The sequence below is a fragment of the Lepidochelys kempii genome, chromosome 6, assembly GCF_965140285.1.
Source record: "Lepidochelys kempii isolate rLepKem1 chromosome 6, rLepKem1.hap1, whole genome shotgun sequence".
NCBI classification, from domain to species: Eukaryota; Metazoa; Chordata; order Testudines; family Cheloniidae; genus Lepidochelys; species Lepidochelys kempii.
Window position 1 is genome coordinate 125,022,415 of NC_136385.1, and position 17,650 is coordinate 125,040,064.

The following is a 17,650-nucleotide window of genomic DNA, read 5'->3' on the forward strand; positions in this document are numbered from 1 at the left end:
AGTGGGGGGAGGGACAGCTGAACTGCCAGCAATTGATAGCCTGCTGGGTGGCTGCCACACAGGGAACTTAGGGGAGCGGGGAGCTGCTAGGGGGGCTGCCGACCCACCCTGATTCCAAGCCCCCACCAGCTAGCTCCCCCAGGCTGCTCTTCCTGCAAGCAGTGGACAAAGTAGGCGGCTGCCAAAGGACATTAGAAGGGAGCATTGCGCAACTTTCAACGAGCATGTTCCCTAATTGATCAGCAACCTAACAATGTTAACCGGGATGACTTTAGGTGTGGAGTTCCTGTACATAGGTCTGTACCCAGGACCCATTGTCAGAGTGGAAAAACTGCAAAATCCCACCCTGAGCCAGGAAAAGGTAGGCGGCCTATCACTTGAGGGGATTCACTCAGACCAGAAAGGAAAGGTGCAGCTAGCTAGTGCCAGTCAGAGTGTGTGATGGCTCTAGATACTACAGGGCTAGCAGCATTAGGCAGGCATACATGGTTCCAATGATAGAAAACACAATTATCACCCCTAACTGCTTCAGCTACCTTGTAAGCTAGGAGGGAAGATATAACAACTTCTATCTAAACTTTCTCTCTCCTGCAACTTTCACTTTGGCCAAACATAAGAACGGCCATACTGGGTCAGACCAAAGGTCCATCCAGCCCAGTATCCTGTCTTCCAACAGTGGTCAATGCCAGGTGCCTCAGAGGGAAGGAACAGGGAATCATCAAGTGATCTATCCCCTCACCCATTCCCAGCTTCTGGCAAACAGAGGCTAAGGACACCATCCCTGTCCATCCTGGCCAATAGCCATTGATGCATCCTCCATGAATTTATCTAATTCTTTTTTGAACCCTGTTACAGTCTTGGCCTTCACAACATCCTCTGGCAAAGAGTTCCACACATTGACTGCGTTGTGTGAAGAAATACTTCCTTTTGTTTGTTTTAAATCTGCAGCCTATTAATTTCATTTGGTGACCCCTAGTTCTTGTGTTATGAGTAAATAACGCTTCCATATTTACTTTCTCCACACTAGTCATGATTTTATAGACCTCTATCACATTCCCCCTTAGTCCTCTCTTTTCCAAGCTACAAAGTTCGAGTCTTATTAATCTTTCCTTATATGGAAGCCGTTCCACACCCCTAATAATTTTGTTGCCTTTTTCTGAACCTTTTCCAATTCCAGTATATCTTTTTTGAGATGCGGCAACCACATCTGTACACAGTATTCAAGATGTGGGTGTATCATGGCTTTAGATAGAGACAATATAGTATTTTCTGTATTACTTATCCCTTTCTTAACTCCCAACGTTCTGTTCGCTTTTTTTGACTGCCGCTGTACATTGTGTGGATGTTTTCAGAGAACTATCCACAATGACTTCAAGATCTCTTTTTCGCATGGTGATAGCTAATTTATACCCCATCATTTTATATGTATGGTTGAGATTATGTTTTGCAATGTGCATTTTGTTGCCCAGTCACCCAGTTGTGAGAGATCCTTTTGTAGCTCTTCGCAGTCTGCCTGGGACTTAACTATCTTGAACAGTTTTGTATCATCTGCAAATTTTGCCATCTCACTGTTTACCCCTTTTTCCAGATCATTTATGAATGTGTTGAATAGGACTGGTCCCAGTACAGACCCTTGGGAGCACCACTATTTACCTCTCTCCATTCTGAAAACTGACCATTTATTCCTATCCATTGTTTCCTACCTTTTAAACAGTTACCAATCCATGAGAGGACCTTCCCTCTTATCCCATGACAGCTTACTTTGCTTAAGAGCCTTTGGTGAGGGACCTTGTCAAAGGCTTTCTGAAAATCTAAGTACACTATTATCCACTGGATCCCCCTTGTCCACATGCTTGTTGACCCCCACAAAGAATTCTAGCAGATTACTGAGGCATGGTTTTCCTTTACAAAAAACATGTTGACTCTTCCCCAACAAATTCTGTTCATCTCTGTGTCTGACAATTTTGTTCTTTACCATAGTTTCAAACAGTTTGCCTGGTACTGAAATCAGGCTTACCGGCCTGTAATTCCCTGGATCACCTCTGGAGCCCTTTTTAAAAACTGGCATCACATTAGCTATCCTCTAGTCATTTGGTGGGAGCATGACCTTTCAGGCACTGGTCAGCTCAGTATGTATTTTCCCTGGAAGGCAATTAGGATAGATGGAGTACATACACATAGACCTTGTATAGACTAGGTGAAAAGGTGTTCAGTTTATAAAATGGTACCTCCCCCAATTTAGAGAAGGCTAAAGGACATTCTAATCCTGAACAAATCACATCCATGATGTCCAATTTCCACTAGCTAGCAAGGCAGTTTTTAAAAACAGGTGCCACATAAGAGGTGTTACGGACAGCATTGCAGTGTTACATCCATGCTTTCTGTATATCCTTCATCCAAGTGTCACAAGCAGCCTTTTTAGAGGCCAAACAATTCCAAATTTATATTCAGCTTTTCCTTACTTCCCTCACTCAGGGAAGTCCTGTTTTTGCTATTCACAATCAATATAAAATTTGTGCTTTACAGTGTGGCAAAAGTGGGTAAAAGCAGGAATTGAAAGACAGAAAAACATCAGTCCTGAAAATACGTTTAATGTCCAATCTTATACAAAAGTGACAGCATTTTCAAAAAATATCAAATCCTGTATTTATAGCTTTTTGCTATCATACAGCAATATTTGTCTCATCTAAAGAAAATACAGCAGCAGGTGATAGTCTATACTTTTTAAAGATGTGATTGCTTATATTTCATATTGTAAACAAATGCAGTATGCCAATCTCAAAGCACAAATCAAAACAAACTTCTCAGCAATTTAACTTAAATGATGCATAGAAATGTACAGATTCCATTGCAAAAGCTTCAGGCCAGAAGTTGCTCACACTTGACATTACATGTGATAAAGTTACTACACAGCATATAGTGACAACTTGAGTTTTTACACAATACATTAACAGATAAACCCTTTCACTGCTATGCAAGGACCCTTGCTCACAAAACAAAGGGGATATGAAACAGTTTTCATGACTTCAAGAAATATGAATATACACTGAAAAAGTGTCCCATATGTATCTGAATTTTAGCCTAACCTTTCCAGTAATAAATCCTGCCTATTCCAGGAAGAACCCAGACATCTATTTTATTTACTTTTGGAAATCGCCATTTAAAAAATAATTGGATATGTTCACTTTGTATTTTCTACATCTGGCCCCTTCCCCTGCAAACAGATCCAGACCAGTGCACGTTCTACCCACATTGTGACTACAGGATCAATTCCTTTAAATAAATTTATGTTTTCCGTAGATCAATTTACAGACTAAGGCCGCACATGTCAAATGCACTTGACCAGATGCAACAAAGCATGTTTGCTATAGTCACGTGTAGAAGCTGTATCAGTCTTGGAGAAATTTAAGTCAATTCAGCAATGAATTTTTGAAGTCTATATTCTATAGGAATAGAATTCTACACTAAATTTATGAAATATCCTATTTAAACTATTTCTTCTGGTTCTGATTTCCAGTGTTCATAGATACTATGATTTATGTTGAATATTAGGGACAAGTCTTTGTTGTGTTCAGTTCCACTATTGTCTTCCTAGTACAAAACACACCTACCTTGGCTATTTAGTATCAATATGTCAATATGCTAGAGTGGCCACAGCTCCTTCACAGACTGCACTATTCTGTAAAATTTATTTCAGGGTTCTTGCAACTGCCATGGAGACTATGGCTATGTATCCATCATCACTACCAGGCCAGTCAGTTTATTTTTAAAAGCCCACTACTCTGTGCATGCAGACGTCCATAGTAAGGGAGGGAAGAGAAAGTTACCTTGATTTCACAGTTCCACTACGAAAATGGATTTCCTAATGAGCTGATGTATTACTAATCCATCAGTATTACTAATTCAGATTTTTAATTCCACCAACAGATGCTAAATTAAGATTTCCCAGGTTGGGATAAAATAACTTCTGCATGGTCACAAAAAGTCTAGGTAATCAAAGTACCATAATGAATTTAAAAAAGCCCAAGTCTCAGTGAAGAATGTGTCTTGGTAATGCAAAAAAATCATCATTATGATAATTCCATAAAGATTCTCAGTCAGGAGAATGAAATTGATAGCAGTGACACTTCTGATGAACGCAGATTTCTAGTCATTCAATTAAAACCAAATCAGATCATGTCATTCAGTGAGGTACAACATACATCTAGGTATGAACAAAGGGACTACCAATTACTACGTTCAATGGAGTTCTGACATAAGACTGGCTCATTTTAAAAATATGGCAGAAGGAGGGAGATGGATTTTAAGGATCTACCTAGGTCACAGCACTATGTGGAATGCCAAAAGCAGCTTTTTGCCACTGGACTATTTTAATTTAACTCAGGCTTAATTTCCAAGGATGCTGAATAAAGGTTCTGCAGAGTTCACATAGCTTGGCAGCAAAGCTAAGTTTCAGATGGACAGAACCCAAGTTAAGAGACAGGATTATCTCCTAGTGGGAATCAGTTTATCTTCGTGTAGAGAACAAGCCCAACTTCCAGTCACCACGACTAATTTTGGGCTGGCAAAATTATGCCCTCCTTTTCATGCACAGACCTCACATTTGTGGATTTGTGCTACTTGAGTTGCACATAAATGCCTGTTTGTGAATGTGAACAGGTGTGCATACAAGTTAGACTAAATACTTCGGCCTATGACTGCTCCTCTGTAGTCCCAGCATCGGAGAGAAATTGTGCTTGAGTGTATAATAAATACATGCTGAGACCACCTTCAAATTCACATGCTCCATTTCTCTTTAGTGTGTTGAATTACTGTAGCATGTTTAAAATAAAGAGATTTCACAAAGAAATCTCAAAATACGTTGTTCTTACTGATATCCTAGAACAAACAGAAAATAGACAAAATATGACTATCCATCCATTTAGTGACCCCCACAAGTCTGGTATCAAAACTTAAAGCAATCACTGACATTTAATGTTTAACTTTTTAGTAAGACTTTAGGCCTGATCCTGTAATCCTTACTCACTTGGCAACTCCCTTCCCCCCCCCACAAAAAAAGGAAGTTCTGCCTTGAGTAAGAACCACAGGACTTGACTTTGTCTGCTCATCCTAATTCACTTTAATAAACCAAAAGATGCCAGCATATGAGCAAGTTAAATTTATGCAGATTGCTCCTTCATACGTCAGAAGTACGTACAAGAGGTGAGTGCTCTTCACAATTCCAAAAGTTACTGAAACAAAATTTTTAAAAATCTCTGCAAATAGTGGATGAAGGTGGAAAGCTACAGTACTTTGTTGCCCAGCATGAATTCAGCGATAAGGCTGTAAAAAATTAAAAAGTGAAATTCAAGGTCAATTTATGGCTTTAGCAAGACAATACATCCTCAAATCAGCACTAAGTAAATGTCTGAACTAAAGGCAAGGACAAATTTAAGTGTACAAGTCAATTGGTACTATGGTGGTTTGTTTTGTTTTTTACCGGTAGTTCTACATTCTAAGGCTATGTCTACACTAGAGACCGTACAGCGGTGCCCTTGCAAGGTCTCCTGTGTAGCCGCTCTATGCCAACAGGAGAGATCTCTCCAGTTGGCATAATTAAACCACCCCGCAACGAGCCGCAGTAAGGCTATGTCAGCAAGAGAGTGTCTCCCACCAATATAGCACGGTCCACACCAGTGCTTCTGTCAGTGAAACGTATGTCAGTAAGGAGGGTGTTTTCTTCACACCCAATTGACAAAGTTTTACCCACAAAAGTGCTAGTGTAGACAGCCTTTGATTCTAGTCTCTATACGAATAATTCTTTCCATTCTCTCGTTTAAGCAAGGAGTTCTAGCTGCATTTTCATATTTAGAAGACAAATCAAAGTGATGCCTGAAATGAAAGTATTTTTGGAAGGCCAATAAAATACAACCCTAAAGACCACTGTCATACTTCTCAGGCTTAATAGTATTTCAAATCTGAGTTAACTGCCTAAACTGAGCATTCCCATACTTTTAACTCCACTAGGCAGATAATGTCCCATTAAACTGTTGACTGGAAAAAATACATAGCAGTTCTAACAGTCCATACCATTTTATTAAGTGGTCTTTCCACTGCCCAACATCAGTACTTGTGTGTGATGAATTTTGGAATTGTTCAACATAGTACAATTTAAATACTCACATGGTGACCACCAGGCATTGATGGAGTACCAGCAGGACCAGATGGCACTTGAAAAGGATTAGGGGGTGTAGGATATAGTCCTGGAGCTGGATATGATCCCGTGGGTGGAGGAAATGGACCGGGTGGTGAAGGTCCCCATGTTCCAGGTGGAACAGTACCCCACGGTACTGTAGGTGCAACCCCGGGTGTCTGGGTAGGAGTGGCATATGGCCCTGGGGGTGGATATGGCATACTAGGTGCAGGATACTGCCCTCCCATTGTTGCTCCCCATGCTCCAGAAGGCATGGATCCCCATGGCCCAACAGGAGCAGGAGGTGCAGCTGGCTCTGTTGGACCACCATATGGTCTTGGAAGCTCTGGAAAGGGCATATTTGGTGGAGGATATTGCCCTGGCGGGACAGGACCTGGCACAGATGGGGGTGGATATGGACCACCAGGAGGAGGGCAAGAGGGTCCAGTAGGAGGTGGTGGAAATGGAGCAGGCAGTCCAGGTGGCATTGAAGGATACATTCCTGTTGGGGGAGGTCCAAAGGGCACACTGGAGGCTGTTGTATTTGGTGGCAATCCAGATGGCCCAGTAGGTGGAGCACTTGGGGTGTTCCAAGGATTGGAAGTTGGCCAGCCTTGTGTTGGTTGACCAGTTTGTTGACCAGATTTTGTATTGCTCACTTTGGAGGTTTTAGCAGGGGAATGATCCGGTAAAGCATCTGCCAACTAGAAAACAGAGCACCAGTGAGATTGCAAACTGCCTACTATTGTAATCACTAACTGTACATTTACAAATTACATACAATATTGTTAGGTAAAGCTATATTAGCTCCTGCATGGCTGCGCTTAATTTCATATAGCTTCTCTCTTCAGAATAGCTTCTCTTTAGAATAGAAGTTAAGAGACATTCTGACATGCTATAGCGATAGAACTGAAGACAAAAGGAGAGATACCATTGTGACAATAAGCAAACTTTTCAGTGCAAATCTAGAGGGAAGGGTCTTAAGCATCTTCTACATAGCTACCTTGAAGGCAGCATGTTGGAATTACATTTCAACGCTAATCTCAGACCTGAAAGTCCCAAGGAGACCATCTGACAGATTAGTACATTTAGCCCTCTGCATTGCTCTACTCACTCCAGAGCGAATACCACAACTGCAGCACCAGAAGAATCACCTCCCCATTATTTCTTAAATAACTGTCTGAAATTCAGAATCAAGTTGCTTGGCCAAGCGATTTTTAAGAAAGAAATGTAATTACTTACCGAAAAGTCATCAGCTCCAGACATTTTACTAGGGAAAAAAATAAAATAATGAAGTTAGTTGAAAGTAATTCTCAAAGTATTTCAGGCAAGAGCTTGTAAGGAGGCTAATTCCTGCCTATTTTTCTAAGTTCAGTGCACACAGCAGTTCTATTCTACTAGATGTCAGTTTCCCCAACCATGGCTTTGTTTTTAGGATTCAGAGCTGAACAGATATCCATCTGTTGCCGGGGCGGACTAAGATAGTTCTCTCATGGGTGAAGAGACAGTTTTAGTAGGTTTCAGAGTAACAGCCATGTTAGTCTGTATTCGCAAAGAGAAAAGGAGGACTTGTGGCACCTTAGAGACTAACCAATTTATCTGGGCATAAGCTTTCGTGAGCTACAGCTCACTTCATCGGATGCATGCTCTGGAAAGTGTAGAAGATCTTTTTATATACACACAAAGCATGAAAAAATACCTCCTCCCACCCCACTCTCCTGCTGCTAATAGCTTATCTAAAGTGATCACTCTCCTTACAATGTGTATGATAATCAAGTTGGGCCATTTCCAGCACAAATCCAGGTTCCCTTCCCCCCCCACACACACACACAAACCCACTCTCCTGCTGTGAGAAAACCCTCTGCCATGTACATTGGTCAAACTGGACAGTCTCTACGTAAAAGAATAAATGGACACAAATCAGATGTCAAGAATTATAACATTCATAAACCAGTCGGAGAACACTTCAATCTCTCTGGTCACGCAATCACAGACATGAAGGTCGCTATCTTAAAACAAAAAAACTTCAAATCCAGACTCCAGCGAGAAACTGCTGAATTGGAATTCATTTGCAAATTGGATACTATTAATTTAGGCTTAAATAGAGACTGGGAGTGGCTAAGTCATTATGCAAGGTAGCCTGTTTCCTCTTGCTTTTTCCTACCCCCCCCCCAGATGTTCTGGTTTAACTTGGATTTAAACCTGGAGAATGGTCAGTTTAGATGAGCTATTACCAGCAGGAGAGTGAGTTTGTGTGTGTATGGGGGTGGGGGGGATGTGAGAAAACCTTGATCTATGCAGGAAATAGCCCGACTTGATTATGTAAAGAGTTGTCACTTTGGATGGGCTAGCACCAGCAGGAGAGTGAATTTGTGTGGGGGGGTGGAGGGTGAGAAAACCTGGATTTGTGCTGGAAATGGCCCACCTGTTGATCACTTTAGATAAGCTATTACCAGCAGGACAGTGGGGTGGGAGGAGGTATTGTTTCATGATTTCTGTGTGTATATAAAGTCTGCTGCAGTTTCCACGGTAAACATCTGATGAAGTGAGCTGTAGCTCACGAAAGCTCATGCTCAAATAAATTGGTTAGTCTCTAAGGTGCCTCAAATAAATTGGTTAGTCTAAGGTGCCACAAGTACTCCTTTTCTCTTTAGTAGGACCTCTGTCAACATTACAGTTCCAGCACATCAGGGAACCAGTCATAACATGGTAGATGGGACCTGCCTATGCTGTAAACTGGATCACATAACCAGAGCTTAAAAATTCCATGTGCTTATGGCAAGTTGGAAGCTGCCCCAGGCAACTGCTCTCAGTTTCTGTATAATCTAAACTCTTATTTTTAGTAGTATTAAATTTGTGAAGACAACCTTCAAAATGTGAACTGACTGAACAGATGCTGTCTTTGTGAATCTAAAGACAAACCATCCCATTGTCTATTCCTGCTCAGAACTTTCCCAAACTGCAGCAGGGTGAAAACTGACCCATCTTGTCAGTTTTTACTACTCCTATTTGGAACAGCAGGGGCAGCAGTGAGCTGAATCAAACCAGTTTCAGTCTGCTGCTTGGGCAAATTGAGGGATGGCTACTCATTGAAGGTGCCCACAAACAAAGGAGATGCAGAGTAGTGGAGATAGTTTGTAGCAACCAGAAATCTCGAGGGATAAACTGGGTAGCGGACAGCCCTTCATCACTATGGCCGGAAGGCTAGAGGGAGGAGTAAAGAAGTGGAGGTGCAAAAGTCTGTAGTGTAGACCTGGCCTTCGTATCAATCTCTGGCTAGCAGATTTAATCTTCAGGCTATTAGATCTCCAATTAACTTCCAAGTCCTATGGTGCATTGATAGGTGTGAGGTAGGCAGGAGTGAGCTGGAGAGACTGATGGACAGAGCTTGAGGCCAGAAGGGAGCATTTTATCATCTATTCTGGCCTGAATAGATATTTGTGGGGAAAGAGAAAAGCTTTTCTAGGGCAGGAGTTAGAATACAAAACGTAATGGAAAGAGAACAAAACAGACCTCAAATTCAACTCAGGAATAGATACCCATGATTTATTATAGAAAAAAGACAAAGGGCAGTGAATCCAGAAAGGGAACGAGAACAACAAAAAGCAAAACCAATCTAAATAGGGCTGGCTGAACAGTGTTCATCGACTATATTGACAAATGTCATTGGTATTTATCAAATTGTACATTCAACATGTTTTGCACTATTTGACCGAAAACACTATTTAAAAAATACTAGCTGAATATCTGTAAAATTAGTCACATTTATTCAATGAACATTTTTCTGTGGTGATTGACAACGTTGCCGTTAAAAACAATTTACAACTGTTTTATTCCATTAAATTACAAAGGGATATAGCCTGGTGTGAGGGTTTAACGATAATTTTTACTTTGGCAAGTAGGCCTAACCCTCAAACTAATAGACGTCAAGTAAAATTTAAATGCTCTGTGCATAAATGAGCGAATCCCATGCATGTATCTCGTGCTAGGTCAGAGGACAGTAATTTTATTTCTAGTATCCCCGACCATGGTTATATTTTTAGTGTAGACTTGCCATACCAGTTTACCCATCCCCTTTTCAGAACCCTAAAAGTAAATCTTTAAAACATATTAGATAAGATATTATTTATTCACCTTAATGTATGTAGTTTTTCACTAAAATGTTTTAGAAATTATATTTAAATTAATATTCCATTCAAGTTGTTCAGTGCAGGAAAAATACAGGTCCCCCAAGGATCTGGACTGGGATCTGTGCTGTTCCACATATTCATAAATGATCTGGAAACGGAGGTGAACAGTGAGGTGGCAAAATGTGCAGACAACACAAACTTACTCAAGATAAAAAGAACAGGAGTACTAACACGGCTGCTACTCTGAAACCTGTCATTACTCAAGATAGTTAAGTCCAAAGCTGACTGGGATGTGTCACAAAGGGATGTCACTAAATTGCGTGACTGGGCAACAAAATGGCAGATGAAATTCAATGTTGATAAGTGCAAAGTAATGCACATTGAAAAACATAATCCCAACAATACATACAAAATAATGAGGTCTAAATTAGCTGTTACCACTCAAGAAATGTCTTCGAGTCATTTTGGATAACTCTCTGAAAACATCCATTCAATGTGCAGTGGCAGGAAAAAATGCTAATGTTAGGAACCATTAGGAAAGGGATAGATAATAAAACGGAAAATATCATAATGTCACTTTATAAATTAATGGTACGCCCACACCTTGAATACTATGTACAGTTCTGGCTGCTGCATCTTAAAAAGATATATTGGAACTGGAGTAAAGAGAAGGGCAACAAATGTTTGGGGTATGCAATAGCTTTCATCTGAGGAAAGATTACAAAAACTGGGTCTGTTCATCTTAGAAGAGATTAAAAAAGGAGGGATATGATAGAGGTCTATACAATCATGAATAGTATGAGAAAGTGAACAGGGAAGTGTTATTACCCATTTATATAAACACAAGAAGTAGGGGTCACTTAATGAAATAGACAGGAGGTTTAAAAAAAAAACAAAAAACAAACAAGTACTTCTTCACGGAGTGCACAATCAACCTCTGGAACTTGTTGCCATGGAATTTTGGAAAGGCCAGAAGTATAACTGGGTTCAAAAAATAATTAGTTAAGTTTGTAGAGGATAGGTCCATCAATGGCTATTAGCAAGATGGTCAGGGATGCAACCACATGCTCCAGGTATCCCTAAGCCTCCAGCTGTCAGAGGCTGGGACTGGATGGATCAGTCCGAATTTCCCTGTTCTGTTCATTCCTTCTGAAGCATTTGGCACTGGCCACTGTCAGAGACAGGATATTGGGATAGATGGACCATTCGTCTGACCCGTATCGTCATTCGTATGCTTCAATTAAAGTCTCAATAGGCAAAATGCCAGATCAAGTGGTAAATGCCTCATTTGAAGTTTTTTTTTCCTTGACACTCTTCATATATGCTTACAACTAGTTACGGTATGTCTACACTTGCGCTTTAAAGTGCTCAGACTTGCTGCACTCAGGGGAGTGATTTTTCACACCCCTGAGCCAGCAAGTTAGAGCGCTATAAAATGTTAGTGTAGACAGGCTCCGAGTGCTGGGAGAGCACCCCTCGTGGAGGTGGATTACTAGGAGCGCTGGGAGAGCTCTCTCCTAGTGCTTGCGCGCGACCACACTCACACTTCAAAGCGCTGCCGCAGGAGCGTTCCCGCACCAGTGCTTCGAAGTTTCCAGTGTAGACATACTCTTAGATGCAGTGGAGCTGTACCCATGTTGGATCCAAGATATTAGAGAGAGGGAAAGGAGTTATTCAAGTTTAAGAGTTTGGAAGGGAGTCGGAATGATTACAGAACTGAAAGAAAGAAATAAAACCTAAGTCAGGCTTCCCTCCATTTGTGGCAAGACAAAGGAAATTCTGTCTTATAAAGACCCCTGCCTCTGGAAATACCCTCCACGGCAGCTCCATGCCCTGCTCCAACAGATCCAGCAGCTTTGAGACACCAAGCCTCAGCAGCCTCCATCTATATATACAGCCATGACTGTGAATCAGGGGAGGGGAGATAGAGCTGCCAGAATGGCCTGTGAAAAGATTCTGATCCTAGATGCCAACCACCTCCCTCTTCCCCCAGCATTCAGGGTAAGAAGAGGGCCTGCTAGATACTCCCACTACTCTGATCCAGAGATATGGGGCACAACATTCCAGCAGCCTCCAGTTCCACCCACCAGCCCCTTCCACAGCAGAACCAACAACTGGACTACATACTCCTGAAGTCACAAGTGACATTTACAGTGACTTTTCTGAATTATGAACTCTGCTCAAATCACATCCACCCCTCCTGCTGCTTGCTCTCTCTCTTTCCCTAACACTACTCAGTTAACACTAACATTAAGTGCTGGTGATCTATTAACCATTCTTTTTCTATACTTCATGCCTTACAAAAAGCCCTGTCTTTCCAGCTCCCTTCCAAACCAAATATATCATTCAGTCTGACCTGCACAATAAATTATTTACTACAGGACTATAAAAACAACTTGTACATGTTGAGGAGATGCGCTAATAATTAGGTCATTAACTAGCTGCTGAGATTTGATAATCTCTGTCCTTGAGCCACCACAACTGGTCTTGAACAGGAAAAAGGGCTCTGTAGGATTTTTAAATTTTATCTGGAACTAACTGACAGCTATTTCCAGGACAGGCATAACAAATGGCACGGCAACTGCCATAAACACACATGGTTCTTGGTATCAATTACTTACAACTCAAGAGCCAAGTTTACTTCACCTTAAACAAAATAAGAGTGTTTTCCGTAGAAGGCTGAACTATTTCGATATGTAAGTTTCTCAAAACTTCTCTTTTCATAAACCTACCCCACCCTTCTCCTTCCTGCTGGGATACCTGTTTGTTGCCCCACCACATTTTTATTCTTTCACTTTCTCTTAGCACAGTGGTTCTCAAACTAGGGCCGCCGCTTGTTCTGGGAAAGCCCCTGGCGGGCTGGGCCGGTTTGTTTACCTGCTGCGCCCACAGGTTCGGCCGATCGCGGCTCCCGGGGCTGCAGGAAGCGGCGTGGGCTGAGGGATGGGCTGGCCGTCCTTCCCGCAGCCCCCACTGGCCTGGAGCGGCGAACCACAGCCAATGGGAGCTGCGATCGGCCGAACCTGCGGACACAGCAGGTAAACAAACTGGCCCGGCACTCCAGGGGCTTTCCTGGAACAAGCGGCAGCCCTAGTTTGAGAACCACTGTTTTAGCATTACATAGCTTCTATTCTCAGATTCATAGGGTTTAAGGACAGACGGGACCATTAGAAAGGTCTGAACCGTACATCACAAGCCATTCATTCTCATTGTTACCTTTGTACTGAGCCTACTAACTTGGGTACAGGTTAAACACTCTCTCCAGAAATGTGCCCATTCTTGATTTAAAGACATCAAGAGATAGAGAATCCATCACTTCCTCTTGGTATTTCTGGCTTCTTATGCTCTTGTTATGCCTTTCTCCACTAGGTTAAAGAGCACTGTAGTATCAGATATTTTCTCCCCTTGAAGATATTTACACTCTAGTCAAGTCATCTTTTAATCATCTAAACAGATAGAACTGTAAGTCTCTCACTGTAAGGCATTTTCTCCAACCCTGAAATAATTTTTGTGGCTGTTTTCTGCGCCCTCTCTTATTTTCAAGATACTTTTAAGATATGGATACCAGAAGTGTACACTGTATTCCACTAGTGAGCCCTTTCTTCTTTATGCTCATCCTGGATACCTCACAAGAAATACAGAACTTTGGTGCAAGTTGTTTGCAGAAAGTCTAGAAGATGATCCTGATAAATTGAGAGATGAGTTCAAAAGAAACAGCAGAAAGAAAGTATATGGTATATAACTTCAATAACATGAATGCTGAAGAATTATCCTTGAAACTAGATGGGCAGACATTACCGAAAATGCAATGTTTTGAGTATATGGGTTTCAGAATCAGGGAAAATGGGGAAATTAGAGCTCAGATAATAAATGCCTGGCACAGACAGACAGGTCCTGTACTATGTAACAAGAAGATACCAATAAGATTAAAAGGGAAATATCTATAAAAACAGTGGTCCATCCAGTTTTAGTGTATGGTACCGAGGGCTTTTCTACACTTAAAACGCAACAGTGTAGGTAACACTTACACCAACAGGAGGGTTGGCATAGATAATCCACCTCCTGAGAGGTGGTAGCCAGGTCAGTAGAAGAATTCTTCTGTCAACCTAGTGGTCTGTACACAGGGACTTAGGTCATCTTAACTATGCTACTCAGGGGTGTGGATTTTTCCACACCCTGGACCGACATAGCTAAATCGACCTAATTTTCTGGTGTAGACTAAGCCTGAGTTTTAGGCAACAAAGAAGAAACATGACCAAGTGATCTGTCCCTCAGAAAAGGAAATGCTAAGGTGAATAAGTGGTGTAAGCAGGAAAGATCATGTGAGGAACATGTATGTTAGAGAGACGCTTGAAATAATACCCATAAATGAAAAAGTTACAGTTTGGTCATGTAAAGCACAGTCCTGATAACTATGTGGGGAAGAGAGTTCAACAGATAAAGAGTAAAGGAAAAAAGAGGCCAACCCAAAAACAAGTGGTGGGATGTCATAAACAAAGACATGTTAGCATATGGTGTGACAGAGGGTTATGGCTAAGGCTACATTTTAGTCACGGGTATTTTTAGAAAAAGTCATGGACAGGTCATGGGCAGTAAACAAAAATTCACGGCCTGTGACCTGTCCATGACTTGTACTATATGCCCCTAACTAAAACTTGGGTGCTGGGGGGCGGGGGGAGAGGTGGGTCGGTGGGCTCCCTACCCAGCTCCCTGAAAGCGATGCCACGCCCCTCAGTTCCTAGGCAGAGGCACAGCAGGCCGTGAGTGCCCACTCCGCAGCTCCCAATAGCTGGGAACCACAGCCAATGGGAGCTGTGGGGGCAGTGCCTGCGGGCAGAAGCAGCATGTAGAACCGCCTGGCCACCCCTCTGCCTAGGAGCTGAGGTAGGAACATGTCACTGCTTCTGGGAGCCCCCCCAGGTAAGCACTGCCCAGAGCCCTCACTGCATCCTAACCCAACCCCCTGCCACACCCAAACTCCTGCTGCTGCTGGCCCAGGGGCTGCCCGAGTTGCTCAGGCAGCCCCGGGGGCCAGCCGCTGCAGAAGTCACGGAGGTCATGGGAAGTCATGAATCTGTGACTTACTTCAAATCCTCTTCTGTGACAGACTTGCAGTCTTAATTGCAGCATCAGAGAATTTGAAGGGCTGCCCACATTTGATATGATTAACACATGGAATAGGATGACTATGTATACAGAGATAAAATCACCTACATACTCCTTCTCACTACTCCCTGGTTTTATTTGTGTGTGTATATACACACACACACATATACAAGCCTCTTTTGCCACACCACTGCACTGGTAGCTCATATACAGGTGCTTGTCCACTAAAACACCCTAAATCCTTTGTAAAGTCACAGCTTTCCAGACTTCAGACCCCCCTATTCGACAAGTATGGCCTGCATTCCTAGATGTACCACTCTGCATGCAGATGCACTGAAACCCATTTTGTTTGAACACGCCAAGGCTGCCAAGTGACACAAATCACACCATATGAGTACTCAGTGCTCACTATTTACCACTCCGCCAATCTGCAAATTTTATCAGTGTGACTTCCAAATCATTGATGGAAATGTTGCTGTGTCAGGCCTAGTCCCAAACCCTGAAGAACCCCACTAATCAATGATGAAGATTCCCCACTGACAAATTTGAAGTCTGTCGATTAGCCAATTAACCTATTTAACCTGTACATAATATTGCAGGTTAATTCTAAAATCAGAATGTCATGTGATACTAACTCAAACAGCTTACAAATGTTTAGGTATTACATCTCACATGATCTGAACTAAGGTCACACTGAAAGGAAACAGACTGGCCAAAGGCTTTCTTCAATGAGGCGTCCTTCTGCCCGAGTTAATATACATTTTAATAAGCATTTTATAAGCTTAATGGACAAAATGCTTTTTTCAGACAATCAAAAAACACAGTCAAGTTTGTTTGTTTTTTGGGACTATTACACTATACACAGCTGAACAAACTTGAGACGGAACCCGTTTGCTTTTTACATGTGGTGCACGAACACAGCGCTACCTAGTCTAAATGCCATCTTGACGATCAGCTCCTAAGCACCAATCAACCGGGTGGTTCCCAACTTGCCCCCTGGCGTAACGCGGCGTGCTGCCGCAGTAGCTGCACTCCTCTGGGCAACATTTCGTGTCACCCCAAAGGCGGCACTCGTTTAGCGCCGCTCTGCGGCGCGCCCAGCCGGCAGCTCCGCGGGATGACTCGGGGTAGCTCGCACACGGTGGCCGCGCTTCCAGGCACCTCCTTTTCACAGCGCGTCGAGCGGGGGGGCACTGCACCCCGCGGGCGGCACTGCACCCCGCGGGCGGCACTGCACCCCGCGGGCGGCAGGAGCTCGCGCAGCACGCTGGAGAGCAGGGGGGCGGACGCGCGGGGCTGAGCCCCTACGCAAGGGGCGCGCAGGGGCGCGCAGGCCTCCGCGGTTCGCAGGGGCTCGGCGGCGGCCAACAAGAAGCGAACAAACCCTTCCGCGGCGCGGAAAGAAAGCAGCCGCCAGGGCGCCTCGCGCAGGGCGGAGAGCGACCGGAGTCTGCTCCCCGGGCACCGGCCGCCCTCCCCGCCCCCGGGCGGGAACCGGGCCAGACCCACCGAGGCCACGGCTAGGATCCGCCAGAGCCTCCCCCCCGGCCGGCCTCGGGCCCCTGAGCCCAGCCCGCCCCCGACGGCCCTCCCCGACTCGGGCCCCGCCGCACCCGGGCCGGGCCGGGCCGGGCCGGGCCGGGCCGCCTTCCCCCGCCCGCGCTGGAGGCCGCGGCCCGGGCTCCGCGGCCGCCCTACCTGCGAGGGGGACTCGCTCGGCGCAGGCGGGGGAGGCAGCCGGCCCAGCAGCAGCGCGACCCAGCCTCCCACTCGGAAGCGGAAGTGCGTCTCTTCCCGCGACAGGAAGGTCACGCCCGCTGGGCCCGCCCCTTCCTGACGCAGGCGCGAGCGAACCCGGCCCCAGCCACGGTGGGTCACGTGATAGAGACCCCGCCCTGCGGCCCGAAGCGCGAGCGGCCTTTCCCGGCGCGAGGTGGATGACGGGACAGCTTCCAGCCTCCTCCCGGGTCCAGGCTCCCGCCCGGCGCCGCTGCCGATTTTGTAGGGCGCCACAGCGGCCCCTAGTGGACGGCAAGAGAGGTGCTGCTGTGTATCTAGTGCTCGGGCCATTAACAAGAGCGCCCTGCCCAGTAACATAGTTCATAGTCTCTGTGTGTATATAAAGTCTGCTGCAGTTTCCACAGTATGCATCCGATGAAGTGAGCTGTAGCTCAGGAAAGCTCATGCTCAAATAAATTGGTTAGTCTCTAAGGTGCCACAAGTCCTCCTTTTCTTATTGTTC

At 44.2% G+C, this 17,650-nt stretch overlaps 1 protein-coding gene across 4 annotated transcripts; it reads right to left on the minus strand.

Annotated features, from left to right (window-relative positions):
- Positions 1–2,575: 2,575 nt before the first annotated feature.
- Positions 2,576–17,215, minus strand: MAPK1IP1L (mitogen-activated protein kinase 1 interacting protein 1 like). 4 transcript variants are annotated; one of them, XM_073350061.2, is made up of 5 exons: positions 17,107–17,215; positions 10,307–10,450; positions 7,415–7,442; positions 6,163–6,876; positions 2,576–5,322 (listed from the first exon to the last, which is right to left on the minus strand). In XM_073350061.2, the coding sequence occupies exons 3-5, from the start codon at positions 7,436–7,438 to the stop codon at positions 5,311–5,313; spliced, it is 750 nt and encodes a 249-aa protein (XP_073206162.1). In that variant the 5' UTR covers positions 7,439–7,442; positions 10,307–10,450; positions 17,107–17,215; the 3' UTR covers positions 2,576–5,310. The 4 variants fall into 4 exon arrangements, with proteins under 4 accessions (XP_073206162.1, XP_073206165.1, XP_073206163.1 ...); XM_073350064.2 differs by lacking the exon at positions 17,107–17,215 and adding an exon at positions 16,336–16,912; XM_073350062.2 differs by lacking the exon at positions 10,307–10,450.
- Positions 17,216–17,650: the final 435 nt, after the last annotated feature.